This window comes from Oncorhynchus keta, chromosome 1, assembly GCF_023373465.1.
Source record: "Oncorhynchus keta strain PuntledgeMale-10-30-2019 chromosome 1, Oket_V2, whole genome shotgun sequence".
Taxonomy (NCBI): Eukaryota; Metazoa; Chordata; class Actinopteri; order Salmoniformes; family Salmonidae; genus Oncorhynchus; species Oncorhynchus keta.
Genome location: NC_068421.1, coordinates 58,709,261 through 58,733,263, shown reverse-complemented (window position 1 = coordinate 58,733,263; position 24,003 = coordinate 58,709,261). Strand labels below are relative to the sequence as shown.

Genomic DNA, 24,003 nt, shown 5'->3' with positions numbered 1-24,003 from the left:
CGTCAACGCCTCCCGGGTATGTTCGAGACGTTGCACACTGCGAAGAACCTCTTCCATAGCCATTTTCAGTTGTGCCAACTGGTCATGATGTTGACGTAGAAGATATCCCTGCTCGTCGACCGTCTGGTAGACATTCTGTGTTGCTGCTGCTTCCATTGTTGGAGTCAGTATTCTGTGAAGTATACCCTGGGAGTCAGAAAGCAAGTGCAGGTGGTGAGTTTAATAATAATTGGAACATTGAACAATATAACAAACACGAGTGGCGTATAGACATGAAACACAAACAATACTGACTGGGGAAAGAACCGAATGGCGTGTCAGATATAGGGGAGGTAATGGAGTCCAGGTGTGCCTGATGATGACATCCAGGTGTGCATAATGATGGATAGCAGGACCAGTGGTCAGTATACCGGCAACGTCGAACAACAGAGGGGAGGAGTGGGAGTAGCAGTGACACCGCCAGATCAGAGGCAGTAGAGATGAACAGGGATGTTCTCTTGATAAGTGTGTGAATTTGTCAATTTCGCTGACCTGCTAAGCATTCAAAATGTAACGAGTACTTTTGGGTGTCAGGGAAAATGTATGGAGTAAAAAGTATGTTATTTTCTTTAGGAATGTAGGGAAGTAAAAGTTGGAAAACAAAAACATGAATAGTAAAGTACAGATACCCCGAAAAAATACTTAAGTACTTTAAAGTATTGTTTACTTAAGTACCTTACACAAATGACACACACACAATCACATGCACAGACACACAGGGGCAGAGAAGAGAGAGATGAAGATGAAGAGATAGTCGAACAGGCAAATGTAATGCAGTGTATGCACCTACTGCAACATAACACACACACGGATATCCTCCTACTGTCTCGTGTCTTCTTGGACATTGCAGTTGAAGATTACACAATACCACAATGTTCTTACAAAACATACTTGCTTTTATCTTAAACTGAATAACTGTGTTTGACTCAAAATAATGAAAAGCCATATAGAAATGTGAAAGGAGAAAACACATCACACTTACAACCTACTTTTCCCTCTCCCACCCAACTGGTTGCACGCCCACGGTTCTATGGTGACTCAATCAAATACAACACGTGAGTGGCAAGTGTTAAAAGCTCATAAGAAAACGATAACTGCTGACAAATTATCTACACAGATCTTATTAACTGATGCCTGCTTCTCTCAGGTCCTGGATGTGTCCTATCTCTCTGGGAAGGTGCGATGTGTGCGTGTGTGATGGTACGTCAGCTACACAGTACATCAGTGGTCAATGCTCTCATTCGGTCAATATGAGAACATCTTGTTGCAGACATATTTATTTTTGACCCATTTGGATTATAGTTGCGCTGGTCGGTACGACTATATTAGGGATTGATTGAAGCGCAAGGTTAAATTCAAATCTCCCTACGGTCATATCTAAGCCAATATGACACCAATGTCAATGTAAATTCGCAACAGATCCCTGCCTCGTCATCATCCGTCTGGCCGTTACCGAAAGCCACTATACCAGATTTTTGACAGGGTCGTTAGCATTTGGGTCGTCATACAATTTGTTGCCCAAACCTAGCTCAAATTCTAGACGTTGGATCAAAACGAGACTACAGCGTCCATAAAATGACAATTAGACTTGGATCCATTTGGACTGAATACGTTTAAGTGCAACAGTTTTGATACAAATGAATAATTTAAAAATCACTCTCACATGCACATTTCAGTCCATTAAGAACCAACTATGTGCTGCCTTTTTGTTGCATCTTTTCAGGCGAATCTCTAAAAACTGGGAGCATCAACCTCTTGCTGTTGCACATCAACAGTAGCTAGCTAACACCAGTAAAAAGAAAAATGACGTATTGTCAAGTACTAGATAGGTGCAGTGAAAAGCATTGTTTTACAGGGTTAGCTATAGTAGTACGGCGCCACTGGAGCAAATTATGTTGAAGTACCTTGCTCAAGGGCACAGACAGATTTTCACCTTGCTGGCTCGGGTATTCAAACCAGCAACATTTTGGTTACTAGCCCAACACTCTAACCGCATCTAGAAGCAAGCTACAAACAAAGGAAGCTAGATATGTAGGTATATTTTGCTATGGAACGATTTTTACAAATGGCTGACGTCATCTGTGTAAAATAAATCAAAGCATAAACAAATAAGATAACAAACGTCCTTGACTGCTATTATTGCTAGTTAGCTAGCCAACTAGTAGCTACAAGCCAATGAAACTGTACCATAGTTGTATAGATTGTGCACCAACCACAATTCAATGTTGTCAATATATCATAGCTAGCTACATTCTTCCATAAAGCATAGTTTGCTAGCTAACTAAGTAAAGTTCATAATCAACATCAAACTTTGAGAAACTGCCATGCTGCTAACTTATGATACATGCAATGGGCATTGCTCATCTAGCTACCCCGGCATGATACTTCAGCTAGAAAGCTTTTATCTTACATGTGCAGCCAGATGTCAGTTTCAGTACAAACACTGCTAGCTAGCCGACATTTCCTCAACCAAAACCAGCCTCTCACAACACAGACTGTAGTTGATAAACAAATTGTCTTGCTAAGAAATAGTTAGCTATGTTGAATCTAAACCCAGCCAATGCACATGCAAGTAGCGCTGTGCATTGCATTGAGTGTACACATGCTAGCTAGCTAATTAGCTAGATCAAGACACATTGGACAGAAGACACGACGCTGTTTGAGCATTCAGAACAAATTCCAGCCCTTGCTGACATTGAAGCTAGGTTCTGAATGAAAGGTGAAAAAAAAGGCTTTTCAGGCAGTTTAAAATGTGTATTTTCCAAACATTGAAAATACTAATTGAAAAAGCGTCTCCAGTGGACCAACACTGGACAATAGAGGAGTGGAAAAACAATTTTCCAAGATGGCGCAGCAGTGAGACGTGTTTGTTTTAGTTCCATGTAAATATTCATGTCTTTTTCGTTTTCTTGTATACATTTCATTATATTTAAATCTCTTTTTTCCATTTTCGAATTAAATATACCTTCCTGCAACCCGCCTCATCCAATGTGGTAGGGATCTGCTATTTCCTAGACCTTACAACTGGAACCTCCATCAGCAGCTAGCCATCAGAAGCTAGCCAGCTAATTAGCTACTAGCTATTTAGTCATTGTTAGCCATTGCTAGCGGTCTTTACCTTTAGCTCGGACACCAGCCGCTTTAGCACAGATAGCCTGGATAATAATACCTGCCAGTCTACACAGCGCAATATCAGCCCTGAGCATGTCAGACTGCTTTTTTTCGACTACATCACCGGATTCCTGCCGCAAGCTCTGGACCATTACACCTGATCTTCGCAGGTAGCTAGCTGCTACCGAGTTGCTATTGTGGCTAACACCCCTGTCCAGAAGCATGCACCAGTTTAAGGAAATACAGGCAGGCAGCACATTACAACAAGACAAAAACAGTTCAAACAGCTATGCACAGTTTATTAGGTAAACCCCCCCCCGTTCACAAAAAAAGGTTTGCGTCAACAGACAATGATCCAGTTTGTCCCGAAACTAAGCGTTTACCTTTCCAGACAGAGGGCTCCATTGGAAAACGCATCTGGCACTAACTTTGTTAGCAGCTTATCCCGGTTAGCGGCTCTTTCAAGCAGACCGGGACAGAAAAATAGCGGTCCTAGCTGTTAAATGCTAACTGCAAAAACAAGTTTGGTATTTATGTTTAACAAAGACTGGTTGTTTTAGTTAAAATAACAAACCAAGTGTTTCCAGTATACAGTGGTCAGCTGCGCACTCTGATGACTTAATGTCGTGGAAGGGGCCAACCTCCCCCCCCGTTCACGAAAATGGTTTGCGTCTACAGACAATGATTCAGTTGTCCAGAAGCATGCACCAGTTAACCTCGAGCTAGTCTCGAGCTAGGCCCATCTCCCGGCTAGCAAATGAAGTACACCAACTACCTCTCTTACCAATTGGCCTGGACCCTTTGTCGACACGGAGCCCCGCCGATCCATCACAACTGGTCTGCTGACGTAATTCGGCCGATGTGCTCTCAACCGGCCTCTGCGTCGTGGATGTTGGTGATGATCCATCTGCTAGCCCCGGCCCAATAGCTTCCTGAATGCCGTGTCTCCCGCTCGCCTAGCGCAGTAATTGACTACCGAAAGGCTCCCCATTTTATCTATTGCTGCTCATTGGACCCTATGATCACTCGGCTACACAGCTGATGCCTGCTAGACTGTTCATTAACACGGTACTTCCTTTTGTTTATCTGTCGGCCCCAGCCTCGAACTCAGGCCCTGTGTGTAGCTAACTGACCCTCTCTGCCCATTCATCGCCATTTACCCGCTATTTTATCGCTATCAACATGCCTCAGATAGCTTAACTGGCATCTCTCGAGATGCAACCTCTCTCATCGTCGCTCAATGCCTAGGTTTACCCCCACTGTACTCACACCCTACCATACCCTTGTCTGTACACTATGACCTGAATCTATCCTACCACGCCCAGAAATCTGCTCCTTTTATTCTCTGTTCCCAAAGCACGAGACAACCAGTTATTATAGCCTTTAGCCGTACCCTCATCCTACTCCTCCTCTGTTCTTCTGGTGATGTAGAGGTTAACCCAGGCGCTGTGTGTCCCCAGGAGCTCTCATTTGTTGACTTCTGCAACCGTAAAAGCCTTGGGTTCATGCATGTTAACATCAGAAGCCTCCTCCCTAAGGTTGCTATATTCACTGCTTTTCACACTCCGCCAACCCTGATGTCCTAGCCGTGTCTGACTCCTGGCATACGAAGGCCACCAAAAATTCTGAAACTTCCATCCCCAATTACAACAGGGGGCGGAATTGCAATCTACTGTAGAGATAGCCTGCAGAGTTGTGTCATACTATCCAGGTCTGTGCCCAAACAGTTCGAGATTCTACTTTTAAAGATCCACCTCTCCAGAAATAAGTCCCTCACTGTTGCTTCTTGTTCTAGACCCCTCTCAGCTCCCAGCTGTGCCCTGGACACCATATGTGAATTGATTGCCCCCCATCTATCTTCAGAGTTTGTACTGCTACGTGACATACATTGGGATATGCTTAACACCTCGGCCATCCTTCAATCTAAGCTAGATGCCCTCAATCTCACACAAATTATCAAGGAACCTACCAGGTACAACCTCAAAACCGTAAACATGGGCACCCTCATAGATATCATCCTGACCAACTTGCCCTCTAAATACACCTCCGCTGTTTTCAACCAGGATCTCAGTGATCACTGCCTCATTGCCTGCGTCCGTCATGGGTCCGCGGTCAAACGACCACCACTCATCACTGTCAAACGCTCCCTAAAACACTTCTGCGAGCAGGCCTTTCTAATTGACCTGGCCGGGTATCCTGGAAGGATATTGACCTCATCCCGTCAGTAGAGGATGTCTGGTTGTTCTTTAAAAGTGCTTTTCTCACCATCTTAAATAAGCATGCCCCTTTCAAAAAATGTAGAACGAAGAACAGATATAGCCCGAGGTTCACTCCAGACTTGACCAGCACAAAAACACCCTGTGGCGTACTGCACTAGCATCGAATAGTCCCCGCGACTTTTCAGGGAAGTCAGGAGCCAATACCCACAGTCAGTTAGAAAAAGCTAGCCTTTGCTTTCCTAACAGAAATGTGCATCCTGCAGCATTAATACCAAAAAGTTTTGGGACGCTTTAAAGTCCATGGACAATAAGAGTACCTCCTCCCAGATGCCCACTGCACTGAGACTAGGAAACAGTGTCACCACTGATAAATCCACGATAATCAAACATTTCAAAAAGTATTTCTCTATGGCTGGCCATGCTTTCCACCTGGCTACCCCAACCCCGGCAAACAGATCTGCAGCAAGCCCCGCAGCAACGTGCCCAAGCCCCTCCCGCTTCTCCATCACCCAAATCTAGACAACTGATGTTCTGGAAGAGGTGCAAAATCAGATCCCTGTAAATTAGCTGGGCTAGACAGCCTGTACCCTCTCTTCTTAAAATTATCCACCGCCATTGTTGCAACCCCTATTACTAGTCTGTTCAACCTCTCGTATCATCAGATTCCTAAAGATTGGAAAGCGGGAGCGGTCATCCCCCTCTTCAAAAGGGGGAGACACTTGACCCAAACTGTTAAGGACCTACAGTTGAAGTCAGAATTTTACATACACTTAGGTAGGAGTCATTAAAACTCATTTTTTCAACCACTCTACAAATTTGTTGTTAACAAACTGTAGTTTCGGCAAGTCAGTTAGGACATCTACTTTGTGAATGACAAGTAATTTTTCCAACAATTGTTTACAGACAGATTATTTCACTGTATCACAATTCCAGTGGGTCAGAAGTTTACATACACTAAGTTGACAGTGCCTGTAAACAGCTTGGAAAATTCCAGAATATGCCATGGCTATAGAAGCTTCTGCTAATTGACATCATGTGAGTCAATTGGAGGTGTACCTGTAGATGTATTTCAAGGCCTATCTTCAAACTCAGTGCCTCTGCTTGACATCATGGGAAATGTTTTTTTAAATCAGCCAAGACCTCAGAAAAAAAATGTAGACCTCCACAAGTCTGGTTCATCCTTGGGAACAATTTCCAAATGCCTGAAGGTACCACATTCATTTGTACAAACAATAGTACTCAAGTATAAACACAATGGGACCACGCAGCCGTCATACCACTCAGGAAGGAGACGCGTAGGTGCAAATGAATCCCAGAACAACAGCAAAGGATCTTGTGAAGATGCTGGAGGAAGCAGGTACAAAAGTATCTATATCCACAGTAAAACAAGTCCTATATCAACATAACCTGAAAGGCCGCTCAGTAAGGAAGAAGCCACTGCTCCAAAACCGCCATAAAAAAGCCAGACTACGGTTACAACTGCACTTGGGGGCAAAGATCATACTTTTTGTAGAAATGCCCTCTGGTCTGATGAAACAAAAATAGAACTGTTTGGCCATAATGACCATCGTTATGTTTAGAGGAAAAGAGGAGGAGGCCAAACCAAGGTTCTTTGCTGCAGGAGGGAGGGACTGGTGCACGTCACAAAATAGATGGCATCACGAGGATGTTAAATTATGTGGATATATTGAAGCATCATCTCAATACATCAGTCAAGTTAAAGCTTGGTCGCAAATGGGTCTTCCAAATGGACAATGGCCTCAAGCATACTTCCAAAGTTGTGGCAAAATGGCTTAAGGACAACACAGTCAAGGTAATGGAGTGGCCATCACAAAACCCTGACCTCAATCCTATAGAAAATGTGTGGGCAGAACTGAAAAAGCATGTGCGAGCAAGGAGGCCTACAAACCTGACTCAGTTACATCAGCTCTGAGGAATGGGCCAAAATTCACCCAACTTATTGTGGGAAGCTTGTGAAAGGCTACCCAAAATGTTTGACCCAAGTTAAACAATTTAAAGGCAATGCTACCAAATAATAATTGAGCGTATGTAAACTTCTGACCCACTGGGAATGTGATGAAAGAAATAAAAGCTCAAATAAAATCACTCTACTATTGTTCTGATATTTCACATTCTTAAAGTAAAGTGGTGATCCTAACTGACCTAAGACAGGGAATTTTTACAAAGATGAAATGTCAGGAATTGTGAAAAACTGAGTTTAAATGTATTTGCCTAAGGTGTATGTAATCTTACGGCTTCAACTGTATATCCATCCTGCACTTTCTTTCTAAAGTCTTCGAAAGCCAAGTGAACAAACAGATCACCGACCATTTCAAATCCCACCATACCTTCTCCACTATGCAATCTGGTTCCCGAGCTGGTCACAGCTGCACCTCAGCCACGCTCAAGGTCCTAAACGATATCGTAACCGCCATCAATAAAAGACAGTATTGTGCAGCCGTATTCATCGACCTGGCCAAGGCATGACTCTGTCAATCACCGTAATCTTATCAGCAGATTCAAAAGCCTTAGTTTCTCTAATGACTGCCTCGTCTGGTTCACCAACTACTTCTCAGATAGAGTTCAGTGTGTTAAATTGGAGGGCCTGTTGTCCGGACCTCTGGCAGTCTCTATGGGGGTGCCACAAGGTTCCATTTTCGGGCCGACTCTTTTCTCTGTATATATCAATGATGTCACTCTTGCTGCAGGTGATTCTTTGATCCACCTCTACGCAGACGACACTTCTCTGTATACATCTGGCCCTTCTTTGGACACTTAACAATACTCCAAAACGAGCTTCAACGCCATATAACACTCCTTCCGTGGCCTCCAACTGCTCTTAAATGCTAGTAAAACAAAATGCATGCTCTTCAACCGATCGCTGCCCGCACCCGCCCGCCCGACTAGCATCACTACTCTGGACGTTTTTTTTGTTGGAATGGAATATTGAAAAGGGACAATGTTTTAATCAAAACGGAACCAAAAAACAATCAACTTCAGGCCCAGGTTAAACTCTGGTCTTCTCCTGGAGTACAAGACACAGAAAACAATCCCCTGTTATACACCATTATAAATCTAAGGTACGTAAAAAGAAATTCAGAGACCTCCCTAAAATAACTCTGGGCAAGCTAGAATGTTCCTGTGCTCACCGTGCTGGAATTTGGCCTCCTGTTGTCATGGAGATAGAAAGAAAAAAAATCGGGGGGTCGCTCCCAATCTGTATCAAACTGTTCCCCTTACTGCTTCTTCACACCTCTCTATGCTGTCCATGTACACACGGAAACACACACACACTTCAGTCCTGCCCACTATCTCTTATACCCTCGTGACGGTACTATACATTCCACTCTCAGGAAGATATGGAGCCGAGAAAACGTCTCTCACCGAGGGAGCTGCTCGTACCCTCCACAAGGGTTGTTACACAGGCAGTAGCCTGAGTAAATACTGCCAAGCTTTATCCTGAGCCCTTGGCATCAAAGGGACAAGGAGCTGCTCTCATTGGTCCTGCCTGTCCTGTTAACCCCACCTATCACTAGGCGTAATGTTAGCAGGGGTCCACGCACATACTCAGGTACAAAAACATCTGCGAATACACTAAAAGGGGTAATACTGCACTTCTCCTCCCCAAAAACGGATTCAGTCAATACAGCAAGAAATGTGATATCTAGTCTGCAAGTTTCCATGGAACCAATATATAATGCTATTTCAAGTATCCCACCTTACCAATATACGAAGAGAGGGTGAAAGGGAATATTACATTATTTTTGGTTGGAAGGCACCTCTAAGCTCAGTGAAATTGTCCCAAACTCTGCACATTATCATGTACTTTGCCTCATGAAAGTGAAATAATGAGGAGGACAGAGAACAACAACAATGGAGAGAGTATTGGGAAGGAGAGGGCATTTTCTCAAGGGCATCTCAATCACATTACGTTTTCCAGGATGTGAAGAGCCTGTACTGAGTCTGAGTGAGACTACTGACGCTTATTAGAGGGGTTCAGAAGAGAATCTGTCCATCTTACTTATCCTACTGAGTAGCATCACCCTTTACTTCCTTAATCCCCTTCATACACCCCTAGCTCAGTGTGTCCACAGAGAATACACACAGGTGTTTTGGCCAGAGCTTCATTAAAAAAAATCTGATATTTAGAGGTCAGATTAAACAAGATTTTTCTCAGTCATTTGAATAATCTAAAATAAATGTTTGCCTTTTTGAACAAGCTCATTTGTACAGAGAAAGCATTTTCCCTGCCCTTTTCTCATTCTCCCTGCCACCCTCCCTTTTCTCATTCTCTCTTTCTCCCACCCTCTCTCTCACTCATTCTCTTGTTCTACTGCGTTGAAAGCCTGGACACCCTGCTGAATGAAGCTTTGGGTCGAATATAAACCAGACTCAGCAGTGTTCTGTCAAGGGTAGCTAAAGAAGACAGGAACTATCCAGAATTTAAACATTCATAAAGAACAAAAGCTCCCATCTCAGAAAATGTTGGGCAGCTGTGTCCCTCATTCCACCCTGCCCAGGGGACTGGGAACGGCTAGCTAGCTCTGCCCAGAATGGATGTACTGCTGTTGGCAAAGACAGTGTCCCTCTCCCTGTCTGCGGGTCTCTTAACCCTGCACACGATCAGCAGGCCACAGTAAACCAGAGACTGTATGAAAAACCAGATCAGAGAAGGCATCCTTTTTCACTCCCGTAATTCAATTGAAGCCGGCCTATCTGCAGCTCCGCGCCCACCCACACCCAGACCCCCACAGCCCACCTCCTCACCCCTCACACTTCAAACACAATAAATCAAGTGCTTGTTACACCTAATTTGACTTTAATGGCCTGCAACCATTACAGATGATACATCATCCCTCTGAGTTTCCACCCTCCTTCCCTCCTCCTCAGTCTCCATTAATACGTTTGGAACCACCTATAAATAAACCCCTCAGCTCAGTCGCCCCTCAGTCACACAGAGAAATTGAGCTTTACAGCAGAGCTGCTGCCAATGTGGCAACGAACGGGAGGCAAGCCAGATGAATAACAATCAGGCCTTTGCTGCAGTCGAGACAGATGGACAAGACAGACTGATGGACAGGCAGGCAAAGCTGTCTGGGACAGCAGTGTTACGCAGGTCGACTGGCTCAGACACAGAGAGAGAGAGACAGAACTAGCCCAGCCGATTACACTAACAACACTCCACTCTAACCAACATATCATTACCATCACATATCCGTCCCATCCTCGAAGATAGTTGCTATGACAATAACAGTTCCGGTGGTCAGGACTGTACAATGCTGGTCCGACCAATCAGAATCCATTCTCCAAGACTGTTTTGATCAGGGGGACTGGAATACGTTCTGGGTCGCCGTGGATTGATGTCAGTCTTGTCGGGAAACTGAAGGAGAGAGATGCTGCTGATAAACATGGAAAGTTGACCGGGGACAATTGTATAGTTAAACAGTACAAATACGACATACGCAGATCGATCAAGATGACGGAACAAAGGTATAGGGGAAAAGTGGAGGAGCAAATCAGAGGGTCAGGCATGAGGCGTATGTGGCAGGGACTTCTAACGATCACGGATTACAAAAAGATCGCCAGGCACGTTGTGGACAACAACACCACCCTACTGGATGAGCTTAACATCTTTTTCTCATGCTTCGAGCAAAACGACTCTTCACTGCCGAGAGAGAGAGAGCTCCTGAGGACAATGAGGGCTACGTACTGACGGTCTCCACGGAGGACGTCTGGAAGTCACTGAAACATGTCAACCCTCGCAAGACTGTTGGCCCAGATGGCATTCCTAGCCGCACCCTCAGCGCATGTGCTGACCAGCTAGCTGTTGTGTTTAGTTTTCAGACATTTTCAATCTGTCTCTAGCTCAGGCCGTTATCCCCACCTGCTTCAAGTTGTTCACTGTCATCCCCGTGCCCAAGAAAGGGAAAGTAACTGAACGACTACCGACCCGTAGCACACACTTCCGTCATCATGAAGTATTTTGAGAAGCTAGTCAAAGACCACATCATCTCCTCCCTCCCCGACACACTCGACTCTCTCCAATTCACCTACTGTCCCGACAGATCCACGGACTACGCAATAGCCATTGCACTGCACACTGCCCTCATCCTCCTGATCAAAAGGAATGCATGTGAGGAAGCTCGACTACAGCTTCGCCTTCAATACCTGAACCTTAGGCAACATTACCTCCTCCACACTGATCCTCAACACAGGGCCCCACAAGGGTGCGTCCTCAGTTCCCTCCTGTACTCCCTGTATACCCACTGAGTGGCCTCACACAGGTCCAACTCCATCATCAAGTTCGCTGACGACACAACAGTAGAAGGACTGATTACCAACAACAACGAGATGACCTAGAGGGAGGAGGCATTATGACCGCGTGGTGCTAGATAAACAACCTCTCCCTCAACATCAGTAAAACAAAGGAGCTGATTGTGGACTTCAGGAGCTAATAGCTTCTACCCCCAGATCATCAGGCTGCTGAATAACCACCCTAGTCATCAAAATGTTTACATTTTAGTCATTTAGCAAACACTCTTATCCAGAGCGACTTCCAGGAGCAATTAGGGTTAAATGTCTTGCTCAAGGGGACAGAGATTTGTTTCACCTAGCCAACTCGGTGATTCCAACCAGTGACCTTTCAGTTACTGGCCCAACACTCTTAAACGCTACGCTACCTGCCGCCCCACTACTTGTTCCCCCTGTCCCCCAAGACCCCCCCGCTGCTCCCCCTATGGAAATGTTTTCCTCGCCCTCAACTGACATCTTCCTTGCCCCCACCCCAATGGTCATTTATCATGTTACAGTTGTAAATACAGTATATTATTATTATTATTTCATTCACTTTCCTTTGACCTGCACCGTTGTAACTCGGAGCTTAAGGTTTTCAAGGTTTTCACTGTACCCTGCATTTATATCTGTAACCCTGTGCATGTAACTAATAAACTCTCCAAATCTTATAATAATACAGAAAACAATGGATGCATATGTCAAATATATATCACACACTACATAATGCAACCTATCCCTATGCATTATGAAGGGAGTTATTGGTGTTTGGTAAATGAACCACTCATCAGCATGGTTATGTGAGTGGCTGTTTCCCTGCAGTATACCTAAAGCCCAGAGGTATAAAAGCAGTGTAATCTGTTACTGGCATGGCTTCATATAGCTTCATTAACAGCATTATCCTGCACAGGCAGCAAACAACCAGGGGAGATCAGTGAGACTGGAGCTCTCTCTCCAGGGTAATTCTCTACTCTGTGAGGCTCATGCCTGGAAGGCAGTGGCACTACAGGACTCATTACAATGAGTGTGTTAGAAAGAGTGGCAATTAGGTTTATCATAGGAGACATGGACAATGTTGAGACAACATCACTCTGAGGCTGAAAGACTGACACTAGTGAATGTGAGGATAATGTAAACCAATCTCACTAGTCAAGTTCATTACATGCTAATGCAGACTAAATGAATACAGCATGGCAAGTAATGCATATCAATGGGCTGTCAGCTACACTATATATACAATAGTATGTTGACACCCCTTAGTGGATCTGGCTATTTCAGTCACACCCGTTGCTGACTGGTGTATAAATATGAGCACACAGCCATGCAATCTCCTTAGACAAACATTGGCAGTAGAATGGCCTTACTGAAGAGTTCAGTGACTTTCAACGTGGCACTGTCATAGGATGCTACTTCTCCAACAAGTCAGTTCATCAAATTTCTGCCCTGCTAGAGCTGCCCCGGTCAACTGTAAGTGCTGTTATTGTGAACGTCTAGGAGCAACAAGGGCTCAGCCGTGAAATGGTAGGCCACACAAGCTCACAGAACGGGACCACTGAAATGCGTAAAAATCGTCTGTCCTCGGTTGCATCACTCACTACCGAGTTCCAAACTGCCTCTGGAAGCAACTTCAGCACAATAACTGTTTGTCGGGAGCTTCATGAAATGGGTCTCCATGCCTGAGCAGCCGCACACAAGCCTAAGATCACCATGTGCAATGCCAAGCGTTGGCTGGAGTGGTGTAAAGCTTGCCGCAACTGGACTCTGGAAACGCATTCTCTGAAGTGATGAATCACGCTTCACCATCTGGCAGTACGACGGACGAATCTGGGTTTGGCGCTACCTGCCCCAATGCATAATGCCTTTTCTTGTTTCAGCGTGACAATGCCCTCTTGCATAAAGCGGTCCATACAGAAATGTTTGTCAAGATTGGTGTGGAAGAACTTGACTGGCCTGCACAGAGCTCTGACCTCAACCCCTTCGAACACCCTTGGGATGAATTGGAACGCCGACTGCAAGCCAGGTCTAATCACCAAACATCAGTGCCCGACCTCACTAATGCTTGTGGCTGAATGGAAGCAAGTCCCCGCAGCAATATTCCAACATCTAGTGGAAAGCCTTCCCAGAAGAGTGGAGACTGTTGTAGAAGCAAAGGGGGGACCAACTCCATATGAATGACCATGATTTGGGAATGAGATGTTCGACCAGCAGGTGTCCACATGCTTTCGGTCATGTAGTGTATCAGGCCAGTAGCGGTGACAGTGACAGACCAACCTCATATGTTTCATGCCAATCTAATAGATACAAATGAATACAAATAGAATATATGTTGGTAATGCATATGAATGAGCCATAGCTATCAAGGCTGGTGACAGTGTGACAGGCCATCAGGACATAAAGACCAGACACAGGGGTGTGACAGGGAGGGTAGAAATCTCCCCAGCATCCATACATTAAGCCTGTAATATCCCCATTGTGTTATATCCAACACCATGTAATTGACCATGTTCCTCACTGACTGCATGGTGCCAGTATGTGTCAGTCAGTGTGTGTGCGCATTTGTGTTAGTGTGTGTCTCTGCGTGTATGTGTCTTTTAAAAAAAATAATTTTGAACCTTTATTTAACCAGGCAAGTCAGTTAAGAACAAATTCTTATTTTCAATGACGGCCTAGGAACAGTGGGTTAACTGCCTGTTCAGGGGCAGAACGACAGATTTGTACCTTGTCAGCTCGGGGGTTTGAACTTGCAACCTTCCGGTTACTAGTCCAACGCTCTAACCACTAGGCTACCCTGCCGTCTATGTGCAGCGTGTGTTCGCGCAAGTATGTGTGAGGAGAAGCCCCTTCAAAACACCTATTTTGGCAGTGCTAAGCTGTCTCCTGCTCTATAGATAGAGGAACAAGCCCTCTCTGTGTGGACTATGAGGACATGTGGCTGCGTGCAACCTGCTGTGTTGCCCACCGCCAGGTACCATTGTCATAGTGTTATGTAATGGACTGATTAACTAACAGGGCCGATTTACAAGTGACGAAATGACATTAGGATGGCAGCAGGGACATGGTCAGCATAACAACACTGAATTAAACATGAATAGCTGACTCAATCACAGAAACCGTCATTATAATTCAATCAGGCATCTTGATCCCGCTAAGGAGGAAAGGAGGAGAGAGAACGGACCTAGCTAGAAAACTCGCAGCAGATTTTCTGGGATTGATTTCTGTTATTTTTGTGGGGGGGGGGCAATGCTCAAAGATCAATGTATGCAAAATGTCTTTAGAGAAACCATTTGATATTCATATATTCATTCATTATAATGTAAATGATAGAAAACATTATCCTAGGGGATTTTCTCACGCAACACCTCTATAGCCCTACCTACGCACTGTAGCCTATGCATCCTCTGTGTCAAGTCACAATAGGGAGCCAAAGGTTTGTGGACACACGTTAATCTTATCCATCATCATCTTTCATTCCGACACAGAGTGTAGGTAATTACAAATCAGCCTGGAACTTTGCCTTCTGTCTTAGACAGACAAGGGATCGCCGGCAGGGGATTACACATCCTGCTCCTCAACAGCACCTGACAGGCAGGCAGAAAAATCAAGCACCAGCAGGTGTCATTGCAGCCTTGATTTGAGCCCCTTACTCTCTCTTTTCCCTCACGCGCTCTCTTTCTCACACACACACACACACACACACACACACACACACACACACACACACACACACACACAGACTGATGTGGAGGGCAGAGATAGAAATATGAGTTGGTGCGACAGGTTCCGTTATCTGTTGCATAAAAGTAAGGTGAATGAATGCAGCCGCTGGCAGGACTGCTCTGGACACCTGTCTCTACACAGAGAACTTCTCTGGATGGAAAAACTGCGTCACACACCCAACTTTATGTCTACAACATAAAAACATGCACAAGAGCTCATACGCCATCAGCGATCAAAGGTCAGTTCATATTTATAAGCAGGATGTGCAAAACAGAGTTCACAAGCCATAATAAAAGTTGTAAACTACTGAGGGTATTGGAGAATTTAAGTGAATTGAGAGCAGGAATAGCTGTGTTGTCCTGATTTTGTTGGTGCCTACCTGAGATAGCGCAGGGGCTCAATGGTCTCCGCCGGTTCAGTCGAGCTGTGGTTCATCTTGTCAGCCTGGGAGGATTCAGCACAGAAGAAGAAGGGAAGAATGAGTTGCACTGCTTTACAGAATACACTCTTGTTCTCTCTCTAACTGCCTGCTATCTCCCACTCAGAACCTTCCTCTCTCTCTGGCTCCTGTTCTCTCTCTCTGTGATGAAACCGGCTAGCTGTTTGTATCAGTAGCCCTTCTCTAGACGAGGCAGCCAATTAAGAGGCAGGGAGACACAGGAGTAGCCAGCTTATTGGCCCAGCCTTTGGTGAGTCATAGCAGCTCAGTCAGCCAGAAAGTGGCTGAACCAACAAACCCTCTGTGGAGAAACTGGAGCAGAGTGGGGAATGACTCAAAGCTCTGCAAGTGGCACTCACACACAATAACAATGCCAATCACTTTATAGAGGCAGGAAATGCATATGGATTTAGATAGAATTGTACATATCTGCTGGCATTGAGCATAATATAACATTCACAATGTCATATGTACAGTATATTCTAAAATACCAGATAAATGTATTGCATTTAATTCATTTATGGTTTCATCTGCATTGCCTGAAACTTGAAATAGATGGGATTTGACATCAGGTTTAAATGTGTTTAAAGCATCAAAGAGAAGTTTTTAAAAATGTAAGGGAAATCCCCAACAGCACACATACACACACAGCCACACATTATGCATGCAAGTGTGACACAGACACACGCACAACCTCCATAAGCAAAATTGTATATAGTCTAGTTAATTTGCACAACTCTTGCCAATAGCTGCCAAGCCACGGGCTGCAGCTCCTAACTGGGTCATGTTAACAAACAATAGCTCACATTCTTCAGGAAAGGTCAGTGCTGCGCTCAACATTCTAGCCTGTTTGTTCAGCGTTCTAGCAGGCCTGCTCTATAACGTCTGCTCATTTTACGAACAATTGAAATGCCTTTTTTTTTTGTCTGTTTGTAGTGGTGAGTGACAGGACAATGGGAAGACACTCTTCTGGTCACCAATTTTAAGGTCAATTTAGATTGGACTACATCCTTTTTGTTCCTCCTATTGAGTTATGTAAGCCCTTGTTAAAAAGGAACCCCAAACAGCTGTACCAGTATATTTTTTGAGAGAGAGAGAGAGAGAGAGAGAGAGAGAGAGAGAGAGAGGTGGATAAGGCGACGGAGATTCTTGGTGCAGTCTGCCATCCGGAGGTAATATGAAGACATTACAGCCAACAGTATCCAATTATCGGAAGTCTACTCTGGATGATGGAATAGAACTGTCATTTTGTTTAATTTCATACAGCTAAATAGTCCAAATAAGGTGATAGAAATCTAGTTATTATTGTTCAGATTCAATAAATCATAACACGAATATAGTACTGTAAGAGAGGAGGGCTACAGTAGCCTAGGCCTGCCACTGAAGCTTAGCGACCCTCAGAATGTCGTCACGGTTTGTCACAATGTCGTCATAATGTAAGCGCCAACACGCCCGTGACCTTATCAATAAGTGTATTTAGTATATATATCACAACGTTGTCACCGCCACCTGAGAAACATCCTAACGTTCCTCAAATTGGTCAAAGAGCTTGTGACCATTCGGGGTTTATTCCCTGATGGAGCAGCAGCAAGACAAATTTTGAAGAGCAGTAAGTCAACCATACCTTTTTGAAAATGTACACAGAGAAAGTTCTGCGCGAGATGGGCTACAAGTTGGGAGCAACAATCGGCGAGGGAAGCTACTCCAAAGTGAAATTAGCCAGCTCCCAGAAACACAATTCTGAGGTGGCCATAAAAATTGTGGACCGCAAAAAGGCTCCCCACGACTTCGTCCACAAGTTTCTACCCAGGGAGCTGACACTTTTGAGGGGAGTGAGACATAACAATATTGTACATGTGCACGAATTCATTGAGGTTTGCAACGGCCGACTATACATAGTGATGGAGGCGGCAGCGACGGATCTTCTCCAAAAAATCCAAGAGGTCAATTCCATCCCCATAGCCCAAGCCAAGACCATGTTTTCCCAGATTGTCAGCGCTGTGAACTATCTCAATCAAAACAACATCGTCCATCGGGACATGAAATGTGAGAATGTGCTGCTGACTAGGGACAACCAAGTGAAGATCACAGACTTTGGTTTTGGGAGGTTTGCTAAGGGCTACCCTGAGCTGAGCAGCACCTACTGTGGTTCAGCGGCCTACGCCCCACCGGAGGTACTCCTCGGAGTTCCATACGACCCTAAGAAATATGATGTGTGGAGTTTGGGTGTGATTCTCTATGTCATGGTCACTGGGTGTATGCCGTACGACGATTCCAATGTCAGCAAACTCCCGCGGGCTCAGCGCAAGGCCTTGGTCTACCCGGATGACGTCACCGTGGAAGAGCCATGCCAGCAGTTAATTGCATATCTGATGCAGTTCAGCCCTTCTAACCGCCCGACAATCCAACAGGTGGCAGAGCAGTCTTGGTTGCAATAAGCAAGAGGCCAGGACAATATGAGTGATTAAATCATGTGCAATTGAAAATCTCTGACTTTCGTTTTATTAGCCTACACGGGGAACAAAGTTATTAGCGGTCAGCTGCTGGAAATATTGTAGGTCTAGCCTACTACTAATACTGATGATATGCTATTCACATGTAGCCTATTCATCACGGACAGTGATTTTATATTGTCAAACAATACAAAAACGCTGCAATCTAAAAGTAAAACATTCAATAGTTCGTAGGTCTGGCTACTTTGCCTTAAAACCTATTCTTTTTCTGCCGTTCATAATGAACAAACATGAAGCAAACCGTTCACTGATTAACTGTTAACCTGGCAACTGTCCTGTTGAAACAGGTCTAATTCCATGGTAACAATATCTGAAGGTTCGTTTACACCTGTAAATCAAAAAGGATGACAGATGCACTGGCCGCGTTGTCTACACAGGCACACACCACACCCACAGCTTCAAAATGTCGAGCACGCAGGTCTCTTACCGTGAGCCAGAAACATGCTCACAAAGCGAACCCAAGAACGCACGGCAAGTGGAAAGATACTCTGCTTTGGAGCGGTATGACCAGACGGCCAACGCGTACCTCTCCAAAATGGCGAGTATTTTACGCACACCTATGCGGTGTTACTATTGATGGAAATGTGGATTCTAAATCATGCCTTTAGATCATTTATGAATATACTCTTGGGCAATTTCAATGACGTATGTGAGTGGTATAACAAATATTAAATCCCTGATGACCTTTTATATGGCTTTGAAAAGGGCAGGGCAATAAGCCTGATCATGTTATAATGAAACTACAAGGTAATCTAATTCGTTTTTGTATAGGCCTACAAAAATCATTAAAACATTTGTCAGGAAAAGTCATTCAAATCAACATTATAAAATCTATAACAAAGCCTGGACTAAAAAGGAAAAGGGGTTAAATTGTTTATTTTTTACTTGATAGAGCAAGAAAACAATTCTAAACAAATAGGAACTTTTTTTAGGGTGAGGCGCTACACGGTAAACAGTGCTAGCACCCCAGATAAAACGGAATGGTGTTAGTCGTCAAAAACAGCAGTAGTCAGGACAGCACACTAATGGCTGCTGCACCTGCAGCCTGGAACCAGAGATATAAAGACGAGTCCTCTATCTGTGCCATTATAGCATGGACAGCACCATTGAGGCCATCTCCATTTGGAAGTAGTTACATTTATTTTCTTCACGATTAGCTGATCCCTCCCGATAACCAGGTTGGACATGTCACTAGGAGGGATCAGCCAATTAAGTTGGAAGTCCCACTGAGTTGACTACATTAAAATGGTGGAAGCCCTCAATGGCGCTGTGCATGCTAATACAGCCTTTTGGCGACTTAAGAGGCCTCGATCATTCTCTATGCCTGGAACGCATGCCAAGGACCCCAATCATCATGGCTCTGAGCAGGGCTCCAGAAGATGAACAGGCAAATCTCAAATGACACCCTATTCCCCATATAGTGAACTGCTTTTACCCAAAGCCCTATTAAGTAGTGCACTATATGGCAAATATGTTAGAGATGAAAGACCATTTATCTCTCTGAAATCTCATAATAGGGTAGGTATGGAAGGGGGGGAAATCTATAACAATGGGAGATTAGCCAAATTGCTTGGTGGTTACAGAAAACAATGGGATTCATATGAAAAGGACAAGCTGGGGAGTTGCTGTATGAACCAGCACTTTATTAATTAACACTTATGGTGTCTCATTGTTAACACAAACACACTTGGTTTATCCGGAGGTCTGGAACACCACACACACTGCTATCAAAACGTATTAAATCAGGGGAAAGCATGTACTCCACATTTGTTGGAGGGGGGGGAAAAATAAACAAGATAGAACCTAAATTCAAAGCATTGTTTGATAATTTCCTTTCAGTTTAATTTCTATTAGGACACTGAACTGTTGTGTAGCTCTGAACCATGTTTGGATACAGAAGCTCGACCTCATAAGACCTCATACTGACACAGCACTGTCTTATTCCTTCTGAGAGGGAGCTTTGTAAGCATGGTGCATATTTCAACACTTTCTTACCCTGTACTGCACCACCTATATAAATGCAATACCGCTGGCATTTCCACCAGATGGGCTAGCAAGCTAGCTAATTAAGGGATCTGACATAACTCATACTCTCCCTTGTAAAAGAAAACAGAAATAAAAGTATAAATGTTTCTAGGGTTTCGTATAACTACATTCTGAAAGCTGTCCAGCTCTTTAGACCAATGAATGGGCGCGTAGAAAACACTGGACACAAGAAAATAATCTAAAGTGGAGATCCATTGGAACTGAGGGCATAAGCATACATCTTAACTAGTGACCCTATAAATATACCCAGACACAGCATGTGTCTGTAAGAAAATTAATGTCCCACAATCTATGACTAAAAGCAAAATGGATTCATAAAATGAGGTCCCTTTCCCCTCCCCTTTTGCATTTCAGAAAAAAAGCACATCCTGTCTATTTTGAACATCAAGGATTTAAAACAAGAGTAGAATGAAAGGATAATTTGGGCTGCACTATTTCTTTGGAAGGATCCATTTTTAGTTTTTTTAAAGTTTTTTTTTTTTTTTACCATTTACAAGAATAGTCCTCCCACAATGTGTTCCGTGTTTGTACATATTAAAAAAGTTAAGTTAGTTACTTAATCCTTTTTCAGCTTAGAAAACAAAGTCTTTCAAAATGAAACACTAAACCAACAGATGTAAAACCACCTCAACAGTAACGTTACCTTTCAAACAAACAGAGACCTCCACAAAAGAGTCCAGTTCCAAAATAGAAGGGAGCAGAATCTTTTGACTTATAAAAAAAACAAAAAATATTCTAACATTCAGCCATACAAAATAACCAGACACACTCCGGGCTCCTCCTCTGTTCTGCACACCGTCGGTTCAAAGACAAGGCAGTCTATTCTGTGGATAGATTTTGTTCTTCTTCCAAAAGTCTTCTTTTTTTTTTTTTTTTTTGCAAAGCTGAAGCTATTTTAGTATTCCTTGGGTGGTCCTCTTGGCTCACACCTTGATCACACCGATAGTCATTGCGCAAATTAGTACGCAGCATCATCTGGATATGTGTGCAACAAAAATTCAACATTCACCGTCTGCTACCATTTCTGTCAAGCTGTCTATGCATACAGTTTGACGCATAAGTTAATTCCAACGTATGCACCACACAGAGCGCACTGAAACTGCCTCTGCAACGCAATGCTGCAAGGCAAACGCAGCGTTCCATTGGAAATAAATGTACTTCTGGTGTAACAAAATGCAATAAAACCGTCGGTGTGATCGAGGCATCACCCACAGTCCCTGCCACGACATCTGTCTGTCTGCAGTCTTGTGCCACCAGCCAGGCCAGAGAGAGACCCGGTCATGGCTCTCCCAGGTAGAAGGGGGAGATGAAGTAAGGCGCATCATTCACAGTGGACAATGTTGACGGTCGCGTCACCTGGATAGCCAATCAGAGCCACAGACACAGCTGGACTGGGACATCCCTCCCTCTCGGTGTGAATGTGTGAAGATCAAAACTGACCAGGAAAGGAAGCGAGGCACCATAAATGTTTGAGATTGATTAAGTCCATGCCACCCTTTTAGATGTAGCATCTCTCAGAGCCCTGTAGTCTCCCAGTATAACACCAGTGCACCACACTAGAACTGAAGACTCACAGGAAGATAGATGGTGGAGGGAGAGAACATAAGGAGAGGTGCGTTTTAGTTTTTATTTCATTGGTCAATGGTAGATTATGTGAAATTGTTTTCCAGAGAAGAGTCCTTTGTTAAATTGATAATGAGTGACTATTATTCAGATTAATAATAAGGGTTGATAGAGGGGTGGTGTTATTTCCATGTGTTGGCTGTCTGGGAGATGGAGCGGGAGGGGATCATGTCCAGGAGGTACTCTCTCTGGCGCTCCAGGTTGGCGGAGGTGGTGGTCTTGTTGACAGACAGGCTGGGGTTCACATATGCCATGGTCACACCTGGAAGGAGACGATAACCACAGCAGTGAGTACACAGGACTGGAACCAGGGACACAAACAGGAAACATCTCAAACACCCTCTACCATCTTTTAGCCTGTCTGCAGCCATTACAGCAAAAATCAAGGACACACTTTTTTATTGAAATGAATGGATTCTACATTTTAAAAACACACAAATGAGTCTGATCCACCACCAGAGGAAAGGCAAAGAGAGAGAAAAAGGGTCAGCGAGCTAAAGCCTATCTACATCTCAGACTAATAGTCACCCCATTTGTATTTATTTATTTAACTAGGCAAGCATACAGTCGCCCCATTGAGGTAGTAATGCACCTTCCACAACCTTTTGTGACACTTGAATGTATTTTAGGTCACCAGGGAGAGAGAGAAGAGGAGAAAGAGGGAGAGGAGAGAAAAAGAGAAGCAGGTGAGGACAGGGTCTTGTCTCTGTCCTGTAGAGGTTCATCTACCTGAGTTCCCGGTGGTCTGCTTCCTCCAGGCGTTGGGGTTGGCCGAGGGGTTACTGCTGCTGCCCTTCGTCCCCTGCGCCGGGCGCATGGCATGCTTACCTGGCCTGCTGGCCAGCGCGGCCGCCGTCACAGCGTTCTGCAGCTGCTGAGAGGATGTGGGGAACGAGTGACTGACACCGCGAGACCCCACAGCCTGCTGCACACTACGGGTCAGTTGACCAGGGCTCTGAGAAGGGGAGGGAGAAAATATTAAGTTTAGTAACCAATGTGTTAATATAATTAAAGGATGCCTCTGTTTTTTTAAGGTATCAAAATGTACAGACAAGCTTCCCCTTTCGTACAAGTTAGTTGTGTGTAGTGTTGCGTCCCAGTGCTGACCTGCTTGATGGAGGAGTGGTGGCGGGCCACAGGCGTGCCTCTATGCTGCTGCTGAAGTTGGGCTCTGGCCTGCTTGTACTGCTGTGACACCAGCACGTGCTGCTGGTGCTCACTCTTCATCCCAGAGGAAGAGGAGTGTGTTTTGGAGACAGGAGATGCGGCCTGATGGAGGATGCGCTGCTCTATCTCCTGCTCCTGCTGCAGGGCCTTGACGAAGGCCGCCTTCAGCCGGTTGGTGTGCTCTGCCTTCAGGGCCTTCTTCAGGTTGGACGACATGCAGTGGTCGCACAGGACGGGGCCGCTCTTCTCCGAGCGCCAGCGCGACGTGAAGTCAGTCTTGCACTGGGCGCAGGTGTGCGGCTCCTCGGGGACGGGGGTCTCCGGGGCAACAGACTGACCCTGCTGCTTGCCTGAGAGAAACACAGAAAAGGGACATGCCAGTATTACGTACCTTATGCCAGCAGCTTTCAAATAGAGCAAGGGAGGTAGAATGAAGAGATTAGCTACTACTACTACCATAAAAAGCATAGAAAACTGCTGATGCAAGGAATCAATATTTCTGAATGAAAGTTTTAACTCACCCCGTCCCAGTGTGTCCAGCAGGTTCTGCACCACCTCCTCCAGGCCCACCAGGTAGATGAACTCGTTGTTGGCTGCTGACGGCAAGAAGTTGAATTCGGGGGCGGGAGGTTTGGGAGGAGGGATATCCAGCAGGGTCTTCTCCAGCTGCTTACGCAGAGCCAGCTTGGCAGCCGCCTGGCGAGCAGCCGGGGACTCATTGGCCTGGACCGTAGACACACTGCTGCCCATCCCGGCCTGGGACGTCACGGACGAGCCCTTCTGAGAGCCCTGTGGAACAGAGACACATATTAGTCCAGATGAAAAGCGATGGAGAAGT

The 24,003-nt window shown here is 44.8% G+C and overlaps 3 protein-coding genes across 9 annotated transcripts in view; 1 reads left to right on the top strand and 2 right to left on the bottom strand.

Moving 5' to 3' along the window:
• The window catches only part of yjefn3 (YjeF N-terminal domain containing 3), an 87,811-nt gene extending 71,830 nt beyond the window's left edge, over positions 1 to 15,981 (bottom strand). Inside the window, exon 1 of the mRNA XM_035779200.2 lies at positions 15,757 to 15,981. Within this exon, the coding sequence (XP_035635093.1) occupies positions 15,757 to 15,812 (56 nt within the window). The 5' untranslated portion in view covers positions 15,813 to 15,981. The remainder of the gene's footprint in view (positions 1 to 15,756) is intronic.
• A 1,023-nt stretch (positions 15,982 to 17,004) lies between these two features.
• Positions 17,005 to 19,123, top strand: LOC118389253 (testis-specific serine/threonine-protein kinase 6). Its single transcript, XM_035779135.2, has one exon. It carries the CDS (start codon positions 17,451 to 17,453, stop codon positions 18,252 to 18,254), a length of 804 nt encoding a protein of 267 aa, XP_035635028.1. The 5' UTR covers positions 17,005 to 17,450; the 3' UTR covers positions 18,255 to 19,123.
• Positions 19,124 to 19,189: 66 nt separating this feature from the next.
• The window catches only part of LOC118389225 (transcriptional repressor p66-alpha), a 32,364-nt gene continuing 27,550 nt past the window's right edge, over positions 19,190 to 24,003 (bottom strand). For all 7 annotated transcript variants that reach the window (XM_035779072.2, XM_035779097.2, XM_035779103.2 and 4 more), the window contains exons 8-11: positions 23,687 to 23,954; positions 23,106 to 23,515; positions 22,728 to 22,953; positions 19,190 to 22,260 (exon numbers count right to left, since the gene is read on the bottom strand). In XM_035779072.2, the coding sequence (XP_035634965.1) occupies positions 22,121 to 22,260; positions 22,728 to 22,953; positions 23,106 to 23,515; positions 23,687 to 23,954 (1,044 nt within the window). In that variant the 3' untranslated portion in view covers positions 19,190 to 22,120. The remainder of the gene's footprint in view (positions 22,261 to 22,727; positions 22,954 to 23,105; positions 23,516 to 23,686; positions 23,955 to 24,003) is intronic.